Below are 16,239 nucleotides of genomic sequence, written 5' to 3'. Positions count from 1 at the left end.
AGACTGGCTGAAGTATACAAACCAGATATGATCACTAGGGAGGCACAGAACCTACTTCCTTGGTTCTGAAATTACTCACATGGTAACTACCAAGGCCATATAACATTAACCACCTAAGAGCTAGACAACTACTAATCATATAAAAAAGTAAAGATGCCCAACAGTATGCTAGATAAGTTAAATATCTACCACTGAAACTTTACTGTATCATCTATAGGTCTAGATCCATAGATGCCTCCAGAAATGGCATTGGCTATAGCAATACGGGATAATTCACAGGACAACTGGAAATATACACTGTACACACACCTAGATACCAGAAGCTAGTTCATTCTGTTCAAGTATTCTGAGATGCTGCTAGAGAGGTCAGAGACCTACTGGGATTTTTAACTTCTGCTCTGGTCACAGTGTCCTGGTAACTAAATAACTGGAGAGTTCGAAATGCAGCTATACAGAAGAGTCACACCGTAAAACAGATCTGTCTTCCCTTCAGAAACTAGGTTCTCCAGAAAAGAGATCACTGTATTTCCATGATGACCAATTTTATTTGTTGGTTGTGGATACAGTTCCCAAACTCTAACCAAACACTGGTCTACGGTGGATTAGTACCTGGAGAAGTGATCAGTGTCATCTATCAGTTGATTTTTTGGAAAGATCATTTTAGCATTGAGGGGCCCAATTCAATCAGTTGAGGGGCCTGAAAAGCAGAGACAAGTCTTTCCTGAAGACCTGCCTGTAATGCTGGTGGAGAGATTCCACATTTACCTCCAAAGAGTCCCAGCCCATGCCTTCCCAAGGACCCCTGAAACCCCATCAAGTAATTTTGAATGAGCCCCCAGCCCAAATCCACATGAGGATAATAAGGCCTATAATTCGGCCATGTGAGGCCTGTAGCAAGTCAATTTCCTTTGGTCACCCACCAAAGATTCAGACATAGATTCAGACATAGCAAAGTATCATGGGGATACACTTTTCTCACTCAGCGTGCACCTGACAATACAAGCAGAATGGGAATTACCTAGATCATTTCCCGTGGGACACCATCTATACCCTTGCTGTAAGACATCCAGAATGTGTGACACATACAGTGGAGACATGAGAACATTTTCATCACATCAGCCATGAGCAATATTGGTCTGAAGGGGAACACAAAGTAAACTCCCAGTGCCCTAATTTAGGGGACATTTCCATAAGTTACAGAAGTAACTTTTTGTGGAGGTATTGAACTAACGACTCTTCAAAATTTCTATTTTCCTGCCTCAGATCATGGGGGGAAAGTTGCACACGTTTCAAGCACCCATTTAGTGAAGGCACCATGAGATAAAAATACCAAACAGGTATTCCTTGGGAAACCTATAGGTAGTATTATCGGCCTGGCTATAATTTGCAAGCCAGTAAAAATATAACCACGTGAGAAGAAAATTTCCCACTTCATGCTGGGGAGGCGGGGGATTCCGACAAACACAGTGCCATAGTGAAGGGGGACTTTGGAACTTCCCATCATGCCAGGGGCATCTGTAACAATGAAGAATCTTCCAGCTCAAAGTCATTCAAGAACTTAAATACTTGTGAGCTAGTTTGCAGTTTTGACACAGATAAGCATGCTCATTTCAAGACTCTGGCATCATACAGGGGCAAAAAAAAAGTTAGTGCTTGAATATTTCTAACAACTCTGCACAGTAAAGCAGTTCACAAGGGAGCCCCTGTAGAAGCCTTCGTCTAGAGACAAGCACCCGCTATTCACTGTTTCCTCTCTGCCATGGCCTATAACCTGGAGAATCTGGGTACAGACTGAGGTATACTAAACATGTTGTGTTTTCCATTTCCTGCTAGGCATGCTGATGATGGTGACCACAGAGTGGTATCTTATCTATGTCCATCATGCTCTCTTCCCCCCCAAGTTCAGGCCTGCAATGTTTTTATGCTAGATGAGGTCCCCAGGACCTCACTATGGGAACTGAGATACATATCTCCTACAAGTATCTCCTACTCTGAAGGGCAGTCTCGATGCCTCCTTGGAGTTATATATAACTGATCTTTGTTCTGGGGTTCAGAATCACCTGCAAACACCTCAAGTCTACCCTACACACAAGCCCACCAAGAGCCATAGCTGTTGGAAATAGAGCTCAAGCTATACTGGCCATGAAGACATAGAAAAGGAACCAGTGTCTGAAGCTCAAAACCAGTCATGTTGCACATGTAAAAGCACAGAGGTCTCTCCTGGTGAGTACAGAGTCCAAGTCCATCACCCCTCACATTCAACAGGCCATTGTCTGGTTCACAAGACAAATCCCATCATAAACAAGTGATCGCTAACTCACTGCAGAGCTCAGGTAAGGATTATCTGAATCCAGACTGCAGTCAGATGTACTTCAAGTGCATTAATACCCTACCTTCCCAAAGCCCAGGCATACTAACAAAGGGTCTGCCCAAAATTTGCACTTACAGACACAACTACCACCTTCTGAAAGCTCCTGTCTTGAAAGCTCATGGTAGAAGTTACCTTTAAATGTCAGAATAAGTAATTCAAGTCCCCCACGGATCAGGGAAGATAAGAAGATCAGGTTCGAAGTCCCAACACCCCACTACTTGCCCTAAAGCAAGCATTTTGAGCTGAAAGTCTCCAGTCACATACCTGCCCCCTCCACTGTCAGAGTAAGCTGATTGCTTTCTATACCAGCTGCTTGGTGATAGGGGCCACTCCCGTGCTCTGCCATCATCACAGAATGATTCCATATCTCTGAATCCTTTGGTTCTAGATCCAGCTAAGTCTCTTAACAGAGGTCAAAACCTATGAGATGTCACCTAGGCTTTTTAAAATAAAGTTAGTAGTCCTATATTCATGGAGGGACACGGTGTGAGGGAATAAAGGAAAACGCAGAGAGATGGCTGGATATTTGAATCCCAAGTATTCCACAAGCTGACAACTATTCTCCATTTGTCAGGGAGTAGACATTGATCAACTGCAACAATCACAGAATTCATGTTTTGATCATGGTTCCTATTAGGTGTGAGAAACAAGTAGGCCCTTATTTTAACTGTGTGGGGGTTATCTACCTGAACGTTATGCAACCTAGCACTAGAGTACTCTCAGATGGAGTGGTGACTGGTGACACTTGAGAGACAGAGAGAAAAGGGATGGGAAAGCAGAACATTTGTCACGGTTCCATTTAGAGCATTCTACGACCACACCTGTGCTATGATCACCAACTTCTTTCCAACAATTTTATCTTATCATGAACTTGCCAACAATCATTCACGTTGCACTGAGCAATGATTCATCGGCTCATGTCAGGCCCAAGTGATCCAAAGACAACTAAAGATTTCTTCTCCTTAGCTCTTCAAACACTTGAATCATCTGCCCAGTGACCAGGCAGCTCTTTGACCTATTTTAATAAGGTCATATCCCCCTCCTCTACACTCACCTCACACTGAATAGCCTCTGGGACATTTCAGTACATCTGATCTACCCTTGGCTTAGAACACATCTCTATGGGTAGGAATACCCAACTACCATGTTTCCCAACATTCGTTTTCTATTCTCAGTAAGCCTTCTTCCATGAGCAAAAGCATCCAGGCAAGTATGGACTAAGAATAGGAACTTCTATCATTCTGCTAGGAATGGCTAGACTGTGACCAATGTTGAAAGAAAAAAATTGTACAACTGTCCTCAGAGATGATCTATCAAGTTCCTGGGGGTGGTCAGCCACTAGCCCAGGATGGCTATTGTCTCTGCAACAGCTAGAAAGCAGAGTCTGTCGCTTAAGATAACCAAATTACAGCACAAGACACGTGTATTTCTCCCATGCTGCATTTACTCAGACCAGCTAGGACATGACAGCAGCCTCTATGAGGAAATGAATCCCAATTCTAAATCCGTACTGAGTAAAGAAACATGAAGATATCATTTAAACTCCAAATTGTTTGAAAAACAGGTTAAGGAGCTTCCAAAACACAATAGTAGAGAAAGAATTACTAGAGTTTTAAGGAAAAATGCAAGAAGCTCGAGATCCTGTTCTCTTGGGAAACATATGGCTTCCAACAACAAATAAAAGAGACCAAACTGGCCAGTTTCTGGAATCAATAGAAAACTTATTCCATCATCTAGCCTTTTCCTACTGTCTGTCCTTTGGAAGAAATGCTACGAAAGGCAAGAACATTGCTGGCTTCCACTGGCAATCCACCCCAGTCTGCACCATGCACGAATGCATCAGTGGCCACAGCCTCCACAGATGGATGCTAATAGCATTCAGTCTGGGATGCCGATACTCCTACAGTACACAGCACAACCCTACAAAGACGTGACCTACTTTTTAACATCAATAGTATTGAGCTTAGACAAGAATCTTCTTTCAGGAGAGAATATCATACATTTTGCAGTTTCTCCAGGAGCTGGAAGATGAACAAGAACCAACTCAACTGTTGGTACCCAGAAGAAAAGCGATAAAGCATCTTTAGCTCATCTCCTCAAAACTTCCCCCTAAAATCCCTTCCTATACCATGCATTTCTGCCTTCAAAGGAATGTACATAGGCAGTTAAAAGGCCTGTACCAACTGGTCTCAGCCTCCACTTGTAAGTGACAACGAAAACGTTTTCCTGCATTCAGGTCAGCATCAAAAACAGCACTGGGCCATATCCTTTCTGTGTCAGGAGTTATCTCTGCTGATTTCACATGACTGCTATCTTATCGATTCTGAGCGTAGGCTGCAGGCCTCAACTGAAGTGCTACCATATAGCTATACTGCCCAACACGTGTGGAGGTTATGAGAGCATCACTAAGGATCAAGTGAGCTACTTGAACCTCATGGAAAGTCTTCATACCTGGGACCAACGTACCCAATAGATATAAAACCTCCACTAGCACTTAAGGGTCAGGATGGCATGGGAAAACAGAGCAACTCACATCGTGGCCGTCAAGAAACAAAGGGTCCAACCCCCCAGCCACCTATTTCCCACACCACCTAAACTGTCCAGAATTCCCAAGAGAGCACCACCACCCTGGAACCAAATATATAACATGGGAGCCTGTGGGGAGACATTTCACGTCTGAAGATGCATCTGGCTTCTTCCCATCTCTCCAGCTACTTGAATCCCTGAGTCATCCGGCCACTGCCACCAAGGATCACCATAGAGTTGCTGTGTTGTGTAAGACACAACACACCCTGTCCACTCACCAGGAGAGATGTGTCGTAGCAACCTCAAACCTGGCAATCCTCTGACTTCCTGATGAACTTTATACCCAGGAGCAAACAGCACAGAATAGAGGCTTGCTCAATTTCTAACACCCCACTATCTTATCAATCTTCATTTCACTGAACCATGAAGTCAATTCTTAGAGCTTCTGCTATTCTCTGTAGCAGAGAGAGCGCTGAAGGTGTGAAGTACCAACCCTACCAAGAGGCTACTTGAACAGATATACTGTACAACCACCAGCCTACTTGGACCCTAAAGCCTACAGATGGCTTGATATTACATGTGGTATTAAAATACCTTTTAGTCCCAGTAATATCCCTAACCAAAGAGCTAGAGGATGAAGGGACTATCACTGACTCTGTCCCCCAGAAATGCTGTTCTCTAAAGAACACAGAAATGCTAAAAATGTCCTCTTTTGCTATCAGCTAAGAAGCAGAGCTGATCTATAGGTCTTGTATTAGAAACAGTTTCAAATAGGATACATAGTTGGTTGTTGACATTCAACTAACAGACTATTTGGGGCCATTTGAGTACAAGAGGCCTTCTCAAAGCACAAGGAAAACAGTTCAAGGATACCCTTCATGTCATCCATAGCTATCTAGGCCAATGCAGACAACAGACCCACTAGTGTCATCCTAATCAAGACCCAGAGTGAGTCCCAAGAGGACCAAAAGGTCAGTCAAAGTCAGATCCAAGAGTAAGACATGGAGATGTGCCCGAGTATTATTTCAACCCTGAGCTGTGAGTTTGATGACAAGACTCCAGTACAGTCTTGCCATCTTGCTATGTAAATGATCTACCTGGCCTAGCTTCTAAAAATTGAGGAATGGATTCTTTCTGGGGCGAAATTTCTAGAGTTGTATTCTCTAAAATATCTTCCTTTCAACTTTGAGAAAAAATACACAAGCTTTTAGTACTCCATCCATAATGACACCATGGAAAAACAAGACTATCAGGCACTAGTGGGAGCTGAGCTCAAGTAAAATCAAAATGGTTCTCAAGTTATGGTAATGGCAGAAATTTTTTCTCGTCAGTTGGGGAGTATTGTCAAGAGTGCACAAGACAGCCCCCTGCCTCCTGCTTCATGATCATGAATCACTCTCTCTCTCAAGTATCAGTTCTTACACTCTAGATGACAATAAACAAGTGAGAAACACCCTGAAGTCTTTGTAAGATGCACAGGTTCACATGTACTACCACCCATCTTTCAGATTGTATGCCAGACAGACAGACAAGAGGTAACTGCTGGAATCCTGGCAAGTCACTGCCTGAGCCTGCTGCCTTCCGAAAGCCTCTCTTACCTGGTCCACCACATTGACCACCATGTCCCCGCCCACACTGTAGCAGAGCCTGCTAAGAGGACCGGGCCTTGGCCATCTCTGCTCTGGATGTCCTAACCTTGGATCTCTTTTCTACCTTGTTCAGGGGCAGTGGTTGTCAGAGACATATGGAGGTACTGAAGGCCAGGGTGCAGACCTGGCCCTTTGCCTGCCTCCCCCTGGGGCACATGATGGCAGACTGACCTGGAGATCTTACAAGTCACCTTGGAGGGGCTCGATAGGCTGCTTGAGCAGAGAGTGTGGCCCAGTAAATGCAAAAAGCAGGTGATAGATCTGTGGAATATGTCCCTGGCCATCTGGACCTCAGGATACATAGTGGGGTCTCTAGCCTGCTCAGCGATGGCCCCAACAAGCAGTAGTTCAGTGTACAGAAATGGGGGAGCCGCTCTTTGGGATATTCATAGATGTTGTCAAAGACGATACGGGGTTGTGTCTGTCCTAGCCCACTTGCTCCGGTGGGTCAAGACAAGAAAAGTCCAAGTTCAGCTATGCTCCAAGAAGCTGCAGAGTCTGTCAAACTGCACCTCTAAAATACAAAGCATTCTGAGTGTGCTTCATCTGGACTCCATCCTGGAGATGGACATGGGCGATTTGTGGGATTAACAATGGAAAACATGGTCCTTAATCTGGACAAACCTCTCCATCCTCTCTCTCTCCAAAATGAGTGCAAACATCATACTTCTGGATTCGATTCCTTCTTCATCCAACTACTGCAGCACAAAAATCTCCCAACTTCATACACATGTCTTCCTTTATGGAGAGCTGCCTAAGGTGTTCAGGACTCTGAAGCCCTTGATGACTTTGAGCTCATGCCCACTGAATGGTGCAGACTTGAGGTATCTGTCCCAGTGTCCCTGCACCAGTCAGCTCAAGCAGTGGCATCTCAGCAGGGCATGCATGGATCACTTCAGTCCTGAGCTCCTCCGAGCTCTGCTGGAGGAAGTGGCTGGCACCCTGGAGACCCTGGCTTTAGAGCACTGTGGGGTCACTGAGGCCCAGTTCTCTGCCATCCTGCCCACCCTAAGCCAGTGCTCCCAGCTCAGTTTGTTCAGTTTCTATGGGAACCGCATCTCCAGGGCCTCCCTGCAGAACCTGCCGAGCCACACAGCCAGACTAAGCCGGTTAAGCCAAGGGTTGTATCCAACCCTTCTGGAGATTTATGACCACCCATGTCTGTATCGGTGTGAAGTAAAAAAGGAGAGATTTTCTCAGGTTTCTGTGAGCTTGAAGCAGATCCTGAGGGACATACAGCCAGACCCTAAGGTCCAGATCTGCACTCCTTTAAGAGCTGTAATGAGTGCCAATTCTACAACCTTGCACCCAGTGCTAACTGGGCAATCACAGAGGAATATATATCCCTTTTCAAGGGAGATTAGACAATGTAGGTTTGTGCATGTCAATAGTCCATGTCATTTCCTGTGGTCCCTTGGAAATGAACGTGAGTGTGCTCTTTAGGACACTGTACCTTCTAGAATGGTCACAAACCCCATGCCAATCCCCAAGGATAAAGAAAAGAGGACAGTTTCCTCTGCTTTCTAGTTTCAATGCTAGGAACAATGGTCTCAACAAAGGAATCTGGAGTGGATTCAGCCTGGGAGGAACAAGAGGGAATCCTTGTTTCCTGGATGGTTCTATAGAAATGGCCACTTCCTGATGAAGTTGCTTATTCTGTTCATTTTACTTTATGACAATAAGTTATTGAAGAAAAAAAAAAAGACAATTGCTACCTTAGGGACTGCAGCATCCCAGAGATGACTCAGCTAAATTCCTGCTAAATTTGCTCAACACCTGTCCTCTGCTGAGCAATGCTACTTTCCATAGTTCATACATATATGAAGGTAACAGTGTGAAGGTGTCTATTTCCCACTTTCCAGAGCAGCCACATTTCAACGTCTTGCAAACAACCTGGGGAACCTACTCCACTTGACCAGATGTCAGCTCCCATAGTGCCACCCTGTGGTTCTGCCAAATACACTTTGTTCTGCTTAGTTTCCATATACTACATGCATTTCCTTTGAAAATAAGCAGACCAGCATAGGAAACAACTTTACAGTATGAAGTCAGAGTCTATTCCTCAGTAGTCCCAAGAACCCATCATTGTTATTGAAGGCAACTTCTGTGCAAAGGGTGAGAAAACTTGTTCCCTGTGGGATAACTAAGGTATTCCTGGGTCCTGATCTTAGAATCATGCAAGCCATCTTTGCAATCCTGAAAATGCTATAGCAAGTTGCCACTCAATATATCATCCCAAATGGACAAAGGTTGCCTAACATGAGGTCAGAAGAGCCACATCATTAGGTAAGTAGTTTCACATCTGCAGGTAAGAAGTTTCGTACAAACTCCTAAGTGCCCTACAGCAAAAATAGTAGCCATATCTCCCATCATGAAGAAAGTGAAAGGAAAATACTAAATAACTCCAGAAAGTTACCCCCAATTTATCTCTAGTTAAAAAGTCGGGGGAAAATAAGGAGTTAAAGTATCCAGCCACATTCTCTGGATTCTTGCCTCTACTTCTGAGTACAAAAAGGAGGCAAAAATTTATCAGACAAATCAGAAGAACAATAACACACAAGTGGGTTGGCTTTCAGCTTTGATGGATTTAGGGGTGATTATGCTCCAATGATATCAGCAATCTCCCAAACCACCCAGCTATTTCCTAGATCCTATGAAGGTCTAGATACTATGTTATGGAGAAACAGTTTTGTAGATAACGAGTCTCGTTTCCAGCTTGGCCTCTTCCATTCCCAAGGTATGCAGCGGCCTACCCTTTCTAATCAGAAGAGAATGGACATAAAACCTGTTTTCCAGCTCAAGATGACAGGAAGAACACTGCAGGACAGCAAGCACAGAAAACCCAGACCTTAACAAGGCCTAAATCCATTTGTCTCCACAGAAACTGCTTGACCAGAGATGGGCCTCATGGGTTCAGTCTCATTCCTCATACCCAGTGTCCCATTTTAGGACAAAACATATCACTTGCTCAAATACAGCAATCAATATCTGGCCTCCAAGTCAGCTTCCCTAGATTCACCAGCTCTTCCTTCAATAATTCCAAGTCTGTAGAGACATAGTATTCCGTGTCCAAAATCCTGTAGTCCATTTGTAGGCATTTTCTGAGAGAGCCTATCCTTTCTGATCATCTGCCCGTATTCACTATCATGCGAGCTGAAGCCTATCAACATCCTGAACCTCCCTGGTATTATGATCAAATCTCAAGCATTAAACACTACCCATCTTCGGTTTCCAATGAAATTCTGATTCTTGAACACTTTTGGCTCCAGAAGCAAGATGGCTTTTGTCTAGGCAGTACCTACTTAGGTGCAACTTTCCATCACTTACAGTTGTCTGTCCAGTTGGTGGGAAACACACTGAAGCTTAGATTCTGAATCCACCAAATGCTTAGCCTTTGGCAGAGCTTGTCTGCTATATTACTGGAAAGAATACAGGCAGGAGAGAAGTACTTAAGGCAGATCCAGGTCAGGATTACACAGCTTAGAGTCTGAATTCGGAGATGCCCATGAAATCACAGAACTTAGCTTTGGTGACAACTGCCATATGAAATATTAATTGTACAGGACAAATTCAATGAAACAATAGGTCCTGACACCAATAGTGTGGCCTACCTGTTGCCTACCCCCATGATGGTGTCCTGAAAATACTATGGCACAGTGTTTCAAAAGCAATCACCAGGGCTGCCTTTCCTGTCCACCATGACAACCAACTCCTTCTAGCCTGAGCCCAGAATGTGGACACAGCCTTCCTGATGGCTAGCCTCAAAATGAGGGAAACATCATTCTCAATGATGTCAGTCTCCCAAATTACCAAGGCATTCCCAAGATCAAGATAGTGTTTCCCAAAATTTCTGTAGATAAGACTGGAGGGTTCTGGATAATTGTAAAACAAGAAGGCAAGCAGGATAAGCATTTCTCCACTTAACGACTACAATCCAGTGAAGTGTAGTTGCCAGACAAACAGCGAGTTCATTATGAGCCAAGATGATTTCCTGGGATTTGGCTGTTTGAGTGGTCTGGGTTTTTAAGTGTGAAGAATCAGATTTTCATTGGAAACTGAAGGTGAGTATTGAAGTTGGATGTAAGCCTCAGAGATAGAGAGCAAGTTTTTACACTAGCAAGGACAGTTAAGAGTATGAACAAACAGGATGGAAGGCTCAAGGCATTGCAAAGGCCCTTCCCCTTCCATATCTGCTTCAGTCTGTTCACCTCCTTACTCTTCTTGCTGCGAATTCTGCCCAGTGGTGCAAATGGAGGTGGCCCCCTAGAAGCCCCCTTCCTCCAGCTTGTTACCTTTCATAGGAAGGATGTGGCCTTGGAATTAAGAGTCCAGTTCAGCAATATGTTGAGCCTAGTCAGATATGTTTTGGTTCCTTTGCATTTTTCCAGGATGGAGCTTTCAGGAAGAACAAGCAATACCAGCAGAACATTCCCAACTGAGTAGATACCATGGAGAAAGATAGGTTCTCTGTCAAGCTGGATGGAAAGGAGTTTTCTCCAGAGAAACTCAAGATCAAGGTGCTAGGAGATGTGATTGTGGTACCTGGCAAGCATGAAGAACGCCAGGCAGGAGACTTTGCCATCTCATGACTCCACCCCCCATCCAAAAGCCTTCGGGACAAGGAGGGGCCTGGCTTTATCTCCACGGAGCTACATGAAATACTGGATCCCAGCTGAAATGGACCCTCTCATCCCACCCCCGACGACGACGACGGCAATGACCCTGTCCCTCTGATGGGATCCTCACTCTGAATGGGCCAAGGAAACAGACCTCTGGCCCTGGACACACCATTCCCATCACCCGTGAAGAGAAGCCTACTGACACTGCAGGCCCAGAGAAGCCCTTTCTCTAAATTCATTTTTTAAAAATAAAAGTTCTCCACTTGTGAACGAAAATCTCGTGACTAGTGCTCAAGCTTCTCAATGCCAAGGGCAAGCCCAAATTATTAAGCTAGTAAAATACCATTCAGCAGCAGAATGCTTATTTTTGTGTTTGAATATTCACTCCAGGATTTTTGCCACAGATACACAGCTCGCTGTGAGAATGGCAAAATAAGGTTTGACTCCCACTCCACAAGCTTGCTATAATCTTCCTGTCTCCATGCACTCGCCTAACACCTGTGAGTTGTCATGTCCCCGTCTGCCTGTAAGAAACCCGAATTACTCACTAGTGGCTGTTCACATGCCTACTATTTTAGTCCCATAATACAAATGAGACCTGCAATCAGGGAAATCTTGTTCTTCAAATGTATAGAGTAGGCCCTCTGTGTTTATCAGGACATAATCAGTAATACAATTGCATTTAAGAACAAGATCTGAAGTTTCCACATCATTCAAATCTACTTAGTGATGTCACCCAAAAGGATTGAAGTCTGGAGACAACAGCCCCACCACTTGGATCTGTCTTTCCCAAAATCATCTAAGCAAGGAGATGCAAGAATGTAGCAGCAGGGGCTGGGAAGTTGGCTCAGTGGTAGAGCGCTTGCCTTGCATGCCTGAGGCCCTGGGTTCAATTCCTCAGCACCACATAAGCAAAAAGAAAAAAGCCGGAAGTGGCGCTGTGGCTCAAGTGGTAGAGCACTAGCCTTGAGCTGAAGGGCTGAGGGACAGTGCTCAGGCCCAGAGTTCAGGCCCCACAACCGGACCAAAAAAAAAAAGAATGTAGCAGCAAAACTTTAGCAGCCAGGGTATACTTCCAGAACCCAGGGCTAAAAGGTAGCTTTCTGTGGATGTGGCACTCTTTGTTCCAGCCCTCAAAGACAGAAGAGCCAGTCACCGATTCAGATGAAAAGCGAACACTCCACCCCTAGCCAACTGCCATCATGCACTGAGTATAGGTCTAGACCATTGAGTGTGGCTAGCCAGTGTTTTATATTTGTAAGACATCAGTAAAAAGGTTTCAGCTCCAGTTCACATCATTACAGGCAATTGCCAGCATTTGTCTATTACCTCCTCATCTGTATGCACTTCATTGTTATACAGCATCTCCCAACACTTTATAAGACTTACGCTTAGGACCAATATACTGTTGTGATTGCTGCTTGATGGATTTACTATAATTTACCATATAGGCATTTACCATTCTTAAGAGTGTATTCTATAGCATCACATCCTCCCTTTGCTTAATTTACCTTTGCCCAGTTGAGATTTTTTAAATGTAGTTCCCAAGCCAAACTTTGAATTTACAATACTTAAAATTCTCAATAAAGATCAAGTTGCTCTTAAGGTCACAACTAACATCCAACACAAAATGTCCACTCAGAGTAAAGAAGTTTATCTGCTTAGTGTGCACCACCAAATAGAGGGGGCAGGGCAGAGAGAAGGCCAAGTGATGTGCCCAGGTTTCTGTGAGTATGCCATCCTGCTCATTAGCCATATCTCCACCAGGAGACAGAATCACCTGTGTTTCTAAAGGATCTGAGCTTAGTAATACAGTAGTTCACACGGGATGAAGACTCTCCTAGAAGAAGGAACTGTGTTTGAAATATCAAACACTGCCATCCTCAAATCCATCCAAAAAGATCGTTCTTCCCCCTACCCCTCCAGAGCACTTAGCCCATTCCTTCCTTTTCCGGTTGGCATTTAGCTCAAAGGAGTTCTTTGGTGCCACTTAGTGGCCATGAGGTAAAACAGCCGCAAAAATGGAGACTGGAAACCCTTAGAAGTTTGCATTTCTTCCCCATGAAGATCCTGTGGACAGTAGAACTTCCTGGTGGAATGTTACAGATCTAGCAGCCAAAGTCATCTTGACTCATCTACATGCACTGTAACAGCTACTTTACCACCAGACCTCTATCTGATCTAATGTCTGTAGGTGAAGCCACTTTTGAAACCTAAAAGCTAGTCTAGCGTACCATGTGAAATCTATAGAAGAGATTTTTCCTCTGCTATTAAACTCACCTACTTGATGCCTCCATCACTGTATTTATGACTTTGTCCTGAAATTTCATCTCTTCTACGCTGGAACATTTCCAGGGTAACCTGAAATCCATGTTCCCTGGCTATAAGCACTCCTATCTGGCTAACAAACTCTTTGAGCCAAGAGCTGTATTATGCATCAACACATACCAATCTAGAAAAGCCTATGGCATCTAGTGGAAATTCAACTTCAAAGCTCTTTTACAACTCAGTCTCCCCAGCAGAGGGGCACAGACAGCACCTCATTAGAAGGAAGTAACTGGAGTACCATTGCATCAGCCAGGCCTCAACCTCTGAAAGCAGAGCCTCTTAGTAACAGATCACCAGGGTCCCTTGAGCTAGGCAAGGCCCTCCCATGGCAGTCAAGAGAAATGAGCCTTGGGCCCGCTGCACACAGGGCTGCCCCCTCTCGAGGCAACTCTCTTGCCAAGTTGTGATTTGAGGAACAATCATTGTATAAGATTAGAGCTGTAAGGAGCAAGGAGTCACTGATATGGAAAACACCCATTGTAAGACAGTCTTTGAAGACAAACCAAAGCCACTTCTTCAGATGGTTTCCTCGTGTCCTCAGCCTAAAATCAAGTGTTTATATGTCCATGTATCCTCATGTTCCAAGAGTCCATGTAAGACACCAGTGTGGCTCACAACTGTCTGTATGTTTAATGTACACAAAAATATGGAGTAGATTGCAACACAGTGCTCTCATAGGGATCATGTCATTCTGAAATCTTACAACCCACCCCACAGAGATCATGGGAGCCACCTGGTCCCAGTGCACACTCCATGAGACTGCCTGGGCTTTCTGCTGGAAGACATTAAGTTACTAGTTTTGAACGGGAAGATGCAAAACTGAATGCAGAATTTGTACCTGAAATGGCACACTCCACAGAAGACAATTCTCCAGAAGGTCCGGCACCACCAGACCTGGCAACAGCTTCCTCTCAAGTGCCATCCTAGACCACTCAACAGCTACTCAGCTTCAAAAATACACCTGGGAATGTTCATTGTACCAGCTATATATCCTTCCTTGCCACTGGTTTAGTCTACATAGCTTAGAGCCCACACTTCTAGTAAAGTGGGGAAATACAAAGAACCACCCCCATCATGTATGCATACATGCAGATGAGACATGCTGAGATCATGAAACCCCTTCTCTAGAAAGGTGCGTCGTCTTTGCCATGGGTGCTTGCCTTGCCATACAAGTACCCAGCCATCACGTTGAGCAGGGCTTGCAGGTCCCTTCTGGATGACTCCTGTGAGTAGAGTGGCTTGATGATCTGGCACCAACACCCCTGATTGGAGGATGTTTATCTTCAAAGGCCACTGAGCCTACCAGAAACAAAGCATCTGCTTATCATAGAAAATTTCCCACTATCCCTGAATACACCAACCAGGTTATTCAGGTGAGATTTGGAGAAAGCTTTTGTTAAAGGTCGCGGAGCTGAAAGGCCTCATACATCTAAGCTGAAGGGATTTCGTGATTTATTCTTCAATCATAATCCCACTACTGGAAGTGCAGAGGAGACCTGGATTACCATAGATCACCTTGATGAAGCTAAGCTCATGAATCTTCAAGTTGAACTCAAGTTTTGTCCAACTACAAGTTCTTAGGACAGTCAGATTAGTATGTGAACTTATAAGCAATACAGAAGACTGTCTAAATCATGCCAGCATGTGACTGCAGAAATCTGGGTGTTAAGCTAGAGACCTGTGGCAGGGTGTGTGGGGGGTGTTCTACATTCAAATTACTATCCATAGGCCACCTGGACTGCCCTCCTTTCCTTTCACTTTACACAATTCTACCAGAGTACTCATATTCAGAAGGGCTTATGCATCAAGTTATGTAAGGAAAAGCAATCAACGGTGACTTCTTAGAAATCTCAGGGATCCAGGAAGATTTGTTCAGAAGTGATAAGGGAACCACATAGGAAGAAAGGGCTCACCTCACCCCAGCAGGCCGAGGGAACCTCCCCAGGTCTGCTCAGGCAGACCATAGAGCACAAAGTAACTTCAAGAGCCTTTAGCTGAGCACAGTCCATTTTCAAGGATGATGGAAAGAGCATGGCCCTCCCTTCCTGATGTCCCTCATATCAATAGTCACCTTCCTATTCAGAGAGAATCCCAGGATATAAAGCATTGCATTTAGATATGTCTTGATATAGAGGCATCCCAATGCCCACACACCTGTAAACATTCATAAAGTGATCTTAAACATTCGTAAAATGATCATAGTCCTCAACAGGATGATGAGGATAAGTTTGTCTTCATTCCAGAGGCACACCCTATAACACAGTCTCCTACCTTGAGCCCCTCACATAGCAGAAGACAACTCTGACATTGGCCAGGCAAGAAGTACAGGTTCACGCCACAGCCATCTCAAACAGCAAATGGTTGTCATATCCCAGAAGGACCCCACTTCCACAAGGAATACCTACACCCTAATGGAGCATTTCCAGGAAGCTCAGACTGTGGCTGGTGGACTCACAGCCAGAGTGCCACCAGAACTCTTTCTCGTTGTGCAGCATACAACTATGGCTGAATTCTAGAGATTATCTTTTTAAATAAAGATATCAGATTATCTTTTTAAATAAAGATATCAGATTATCTTTTTAAATAAAGATATGAAAGAGCCCAACAGAAGCCTTAGTGCATTCAAGGTCACAAGTCCCTATTGGACATGAAGCAAACTTAAAACCAAAGTTGTCTTAATCACAAGTCCTGCAGACTATGAACAACACAGAAGAAAACAAGGTATTCAGTAGGGAGAATTAATAGA

At 44.3% G+C, this 16,239-nt stretch overlaps 1 protein-coding gene and 1 pseudogene across 1 annotated transcript in view; one reads left to right on the top strand and one right to left on the bottom strand.

The window, feature by feature from the left end:
- LOC122097898 (probable low-specificity L-threonine aldolase 2) overlaps positions 1-6,519 on the bottom strand; it is a 47,991-nt gene extending 41,472 nt beyond the window's left edge. The window contains exon 1 of the mRNA XM_042668479.1: positions 6,496-6,519. Coding sequence (XP_042524413.1) covers positions 6,496-6,519 — 24 coding nt within the window. The remainder of the gene's footprint in view (positions 1-6,495) is intronic.
- Positions 6,520-10,994: 4,475 nt separating this feature from the next.
- Positions 10,995-11,398, top strand: LOC122097897 (annotated as a pseudogene).
- The last annotated feature ends 4,841 nt before the right edge of the window (positions 11,399-16,239 follow it).

This window comes from Dipodomys spectabilis, unplaced genomic scaffold, assembly GCF_019054845.1.
Source record: "Dipodomys spectabilis isolate Male_0828 unplaced genomic scaffold, ASM1905484v1 ptg000438l, whole genome shotgun sequence".
In the NCBI taxonomy this organism is placed as follows: Eukaryota; Metazoa; Chordata; class Mammalia; order Rodentia; family Heteromyidae; genus Dipodomys; species Dipodomys spectabilis.
The sequence above is the reverse complement of the archived record's forward strand: the minus strand, read 5'-3'. Positions and strand labels throughout refer to the sequence as shown.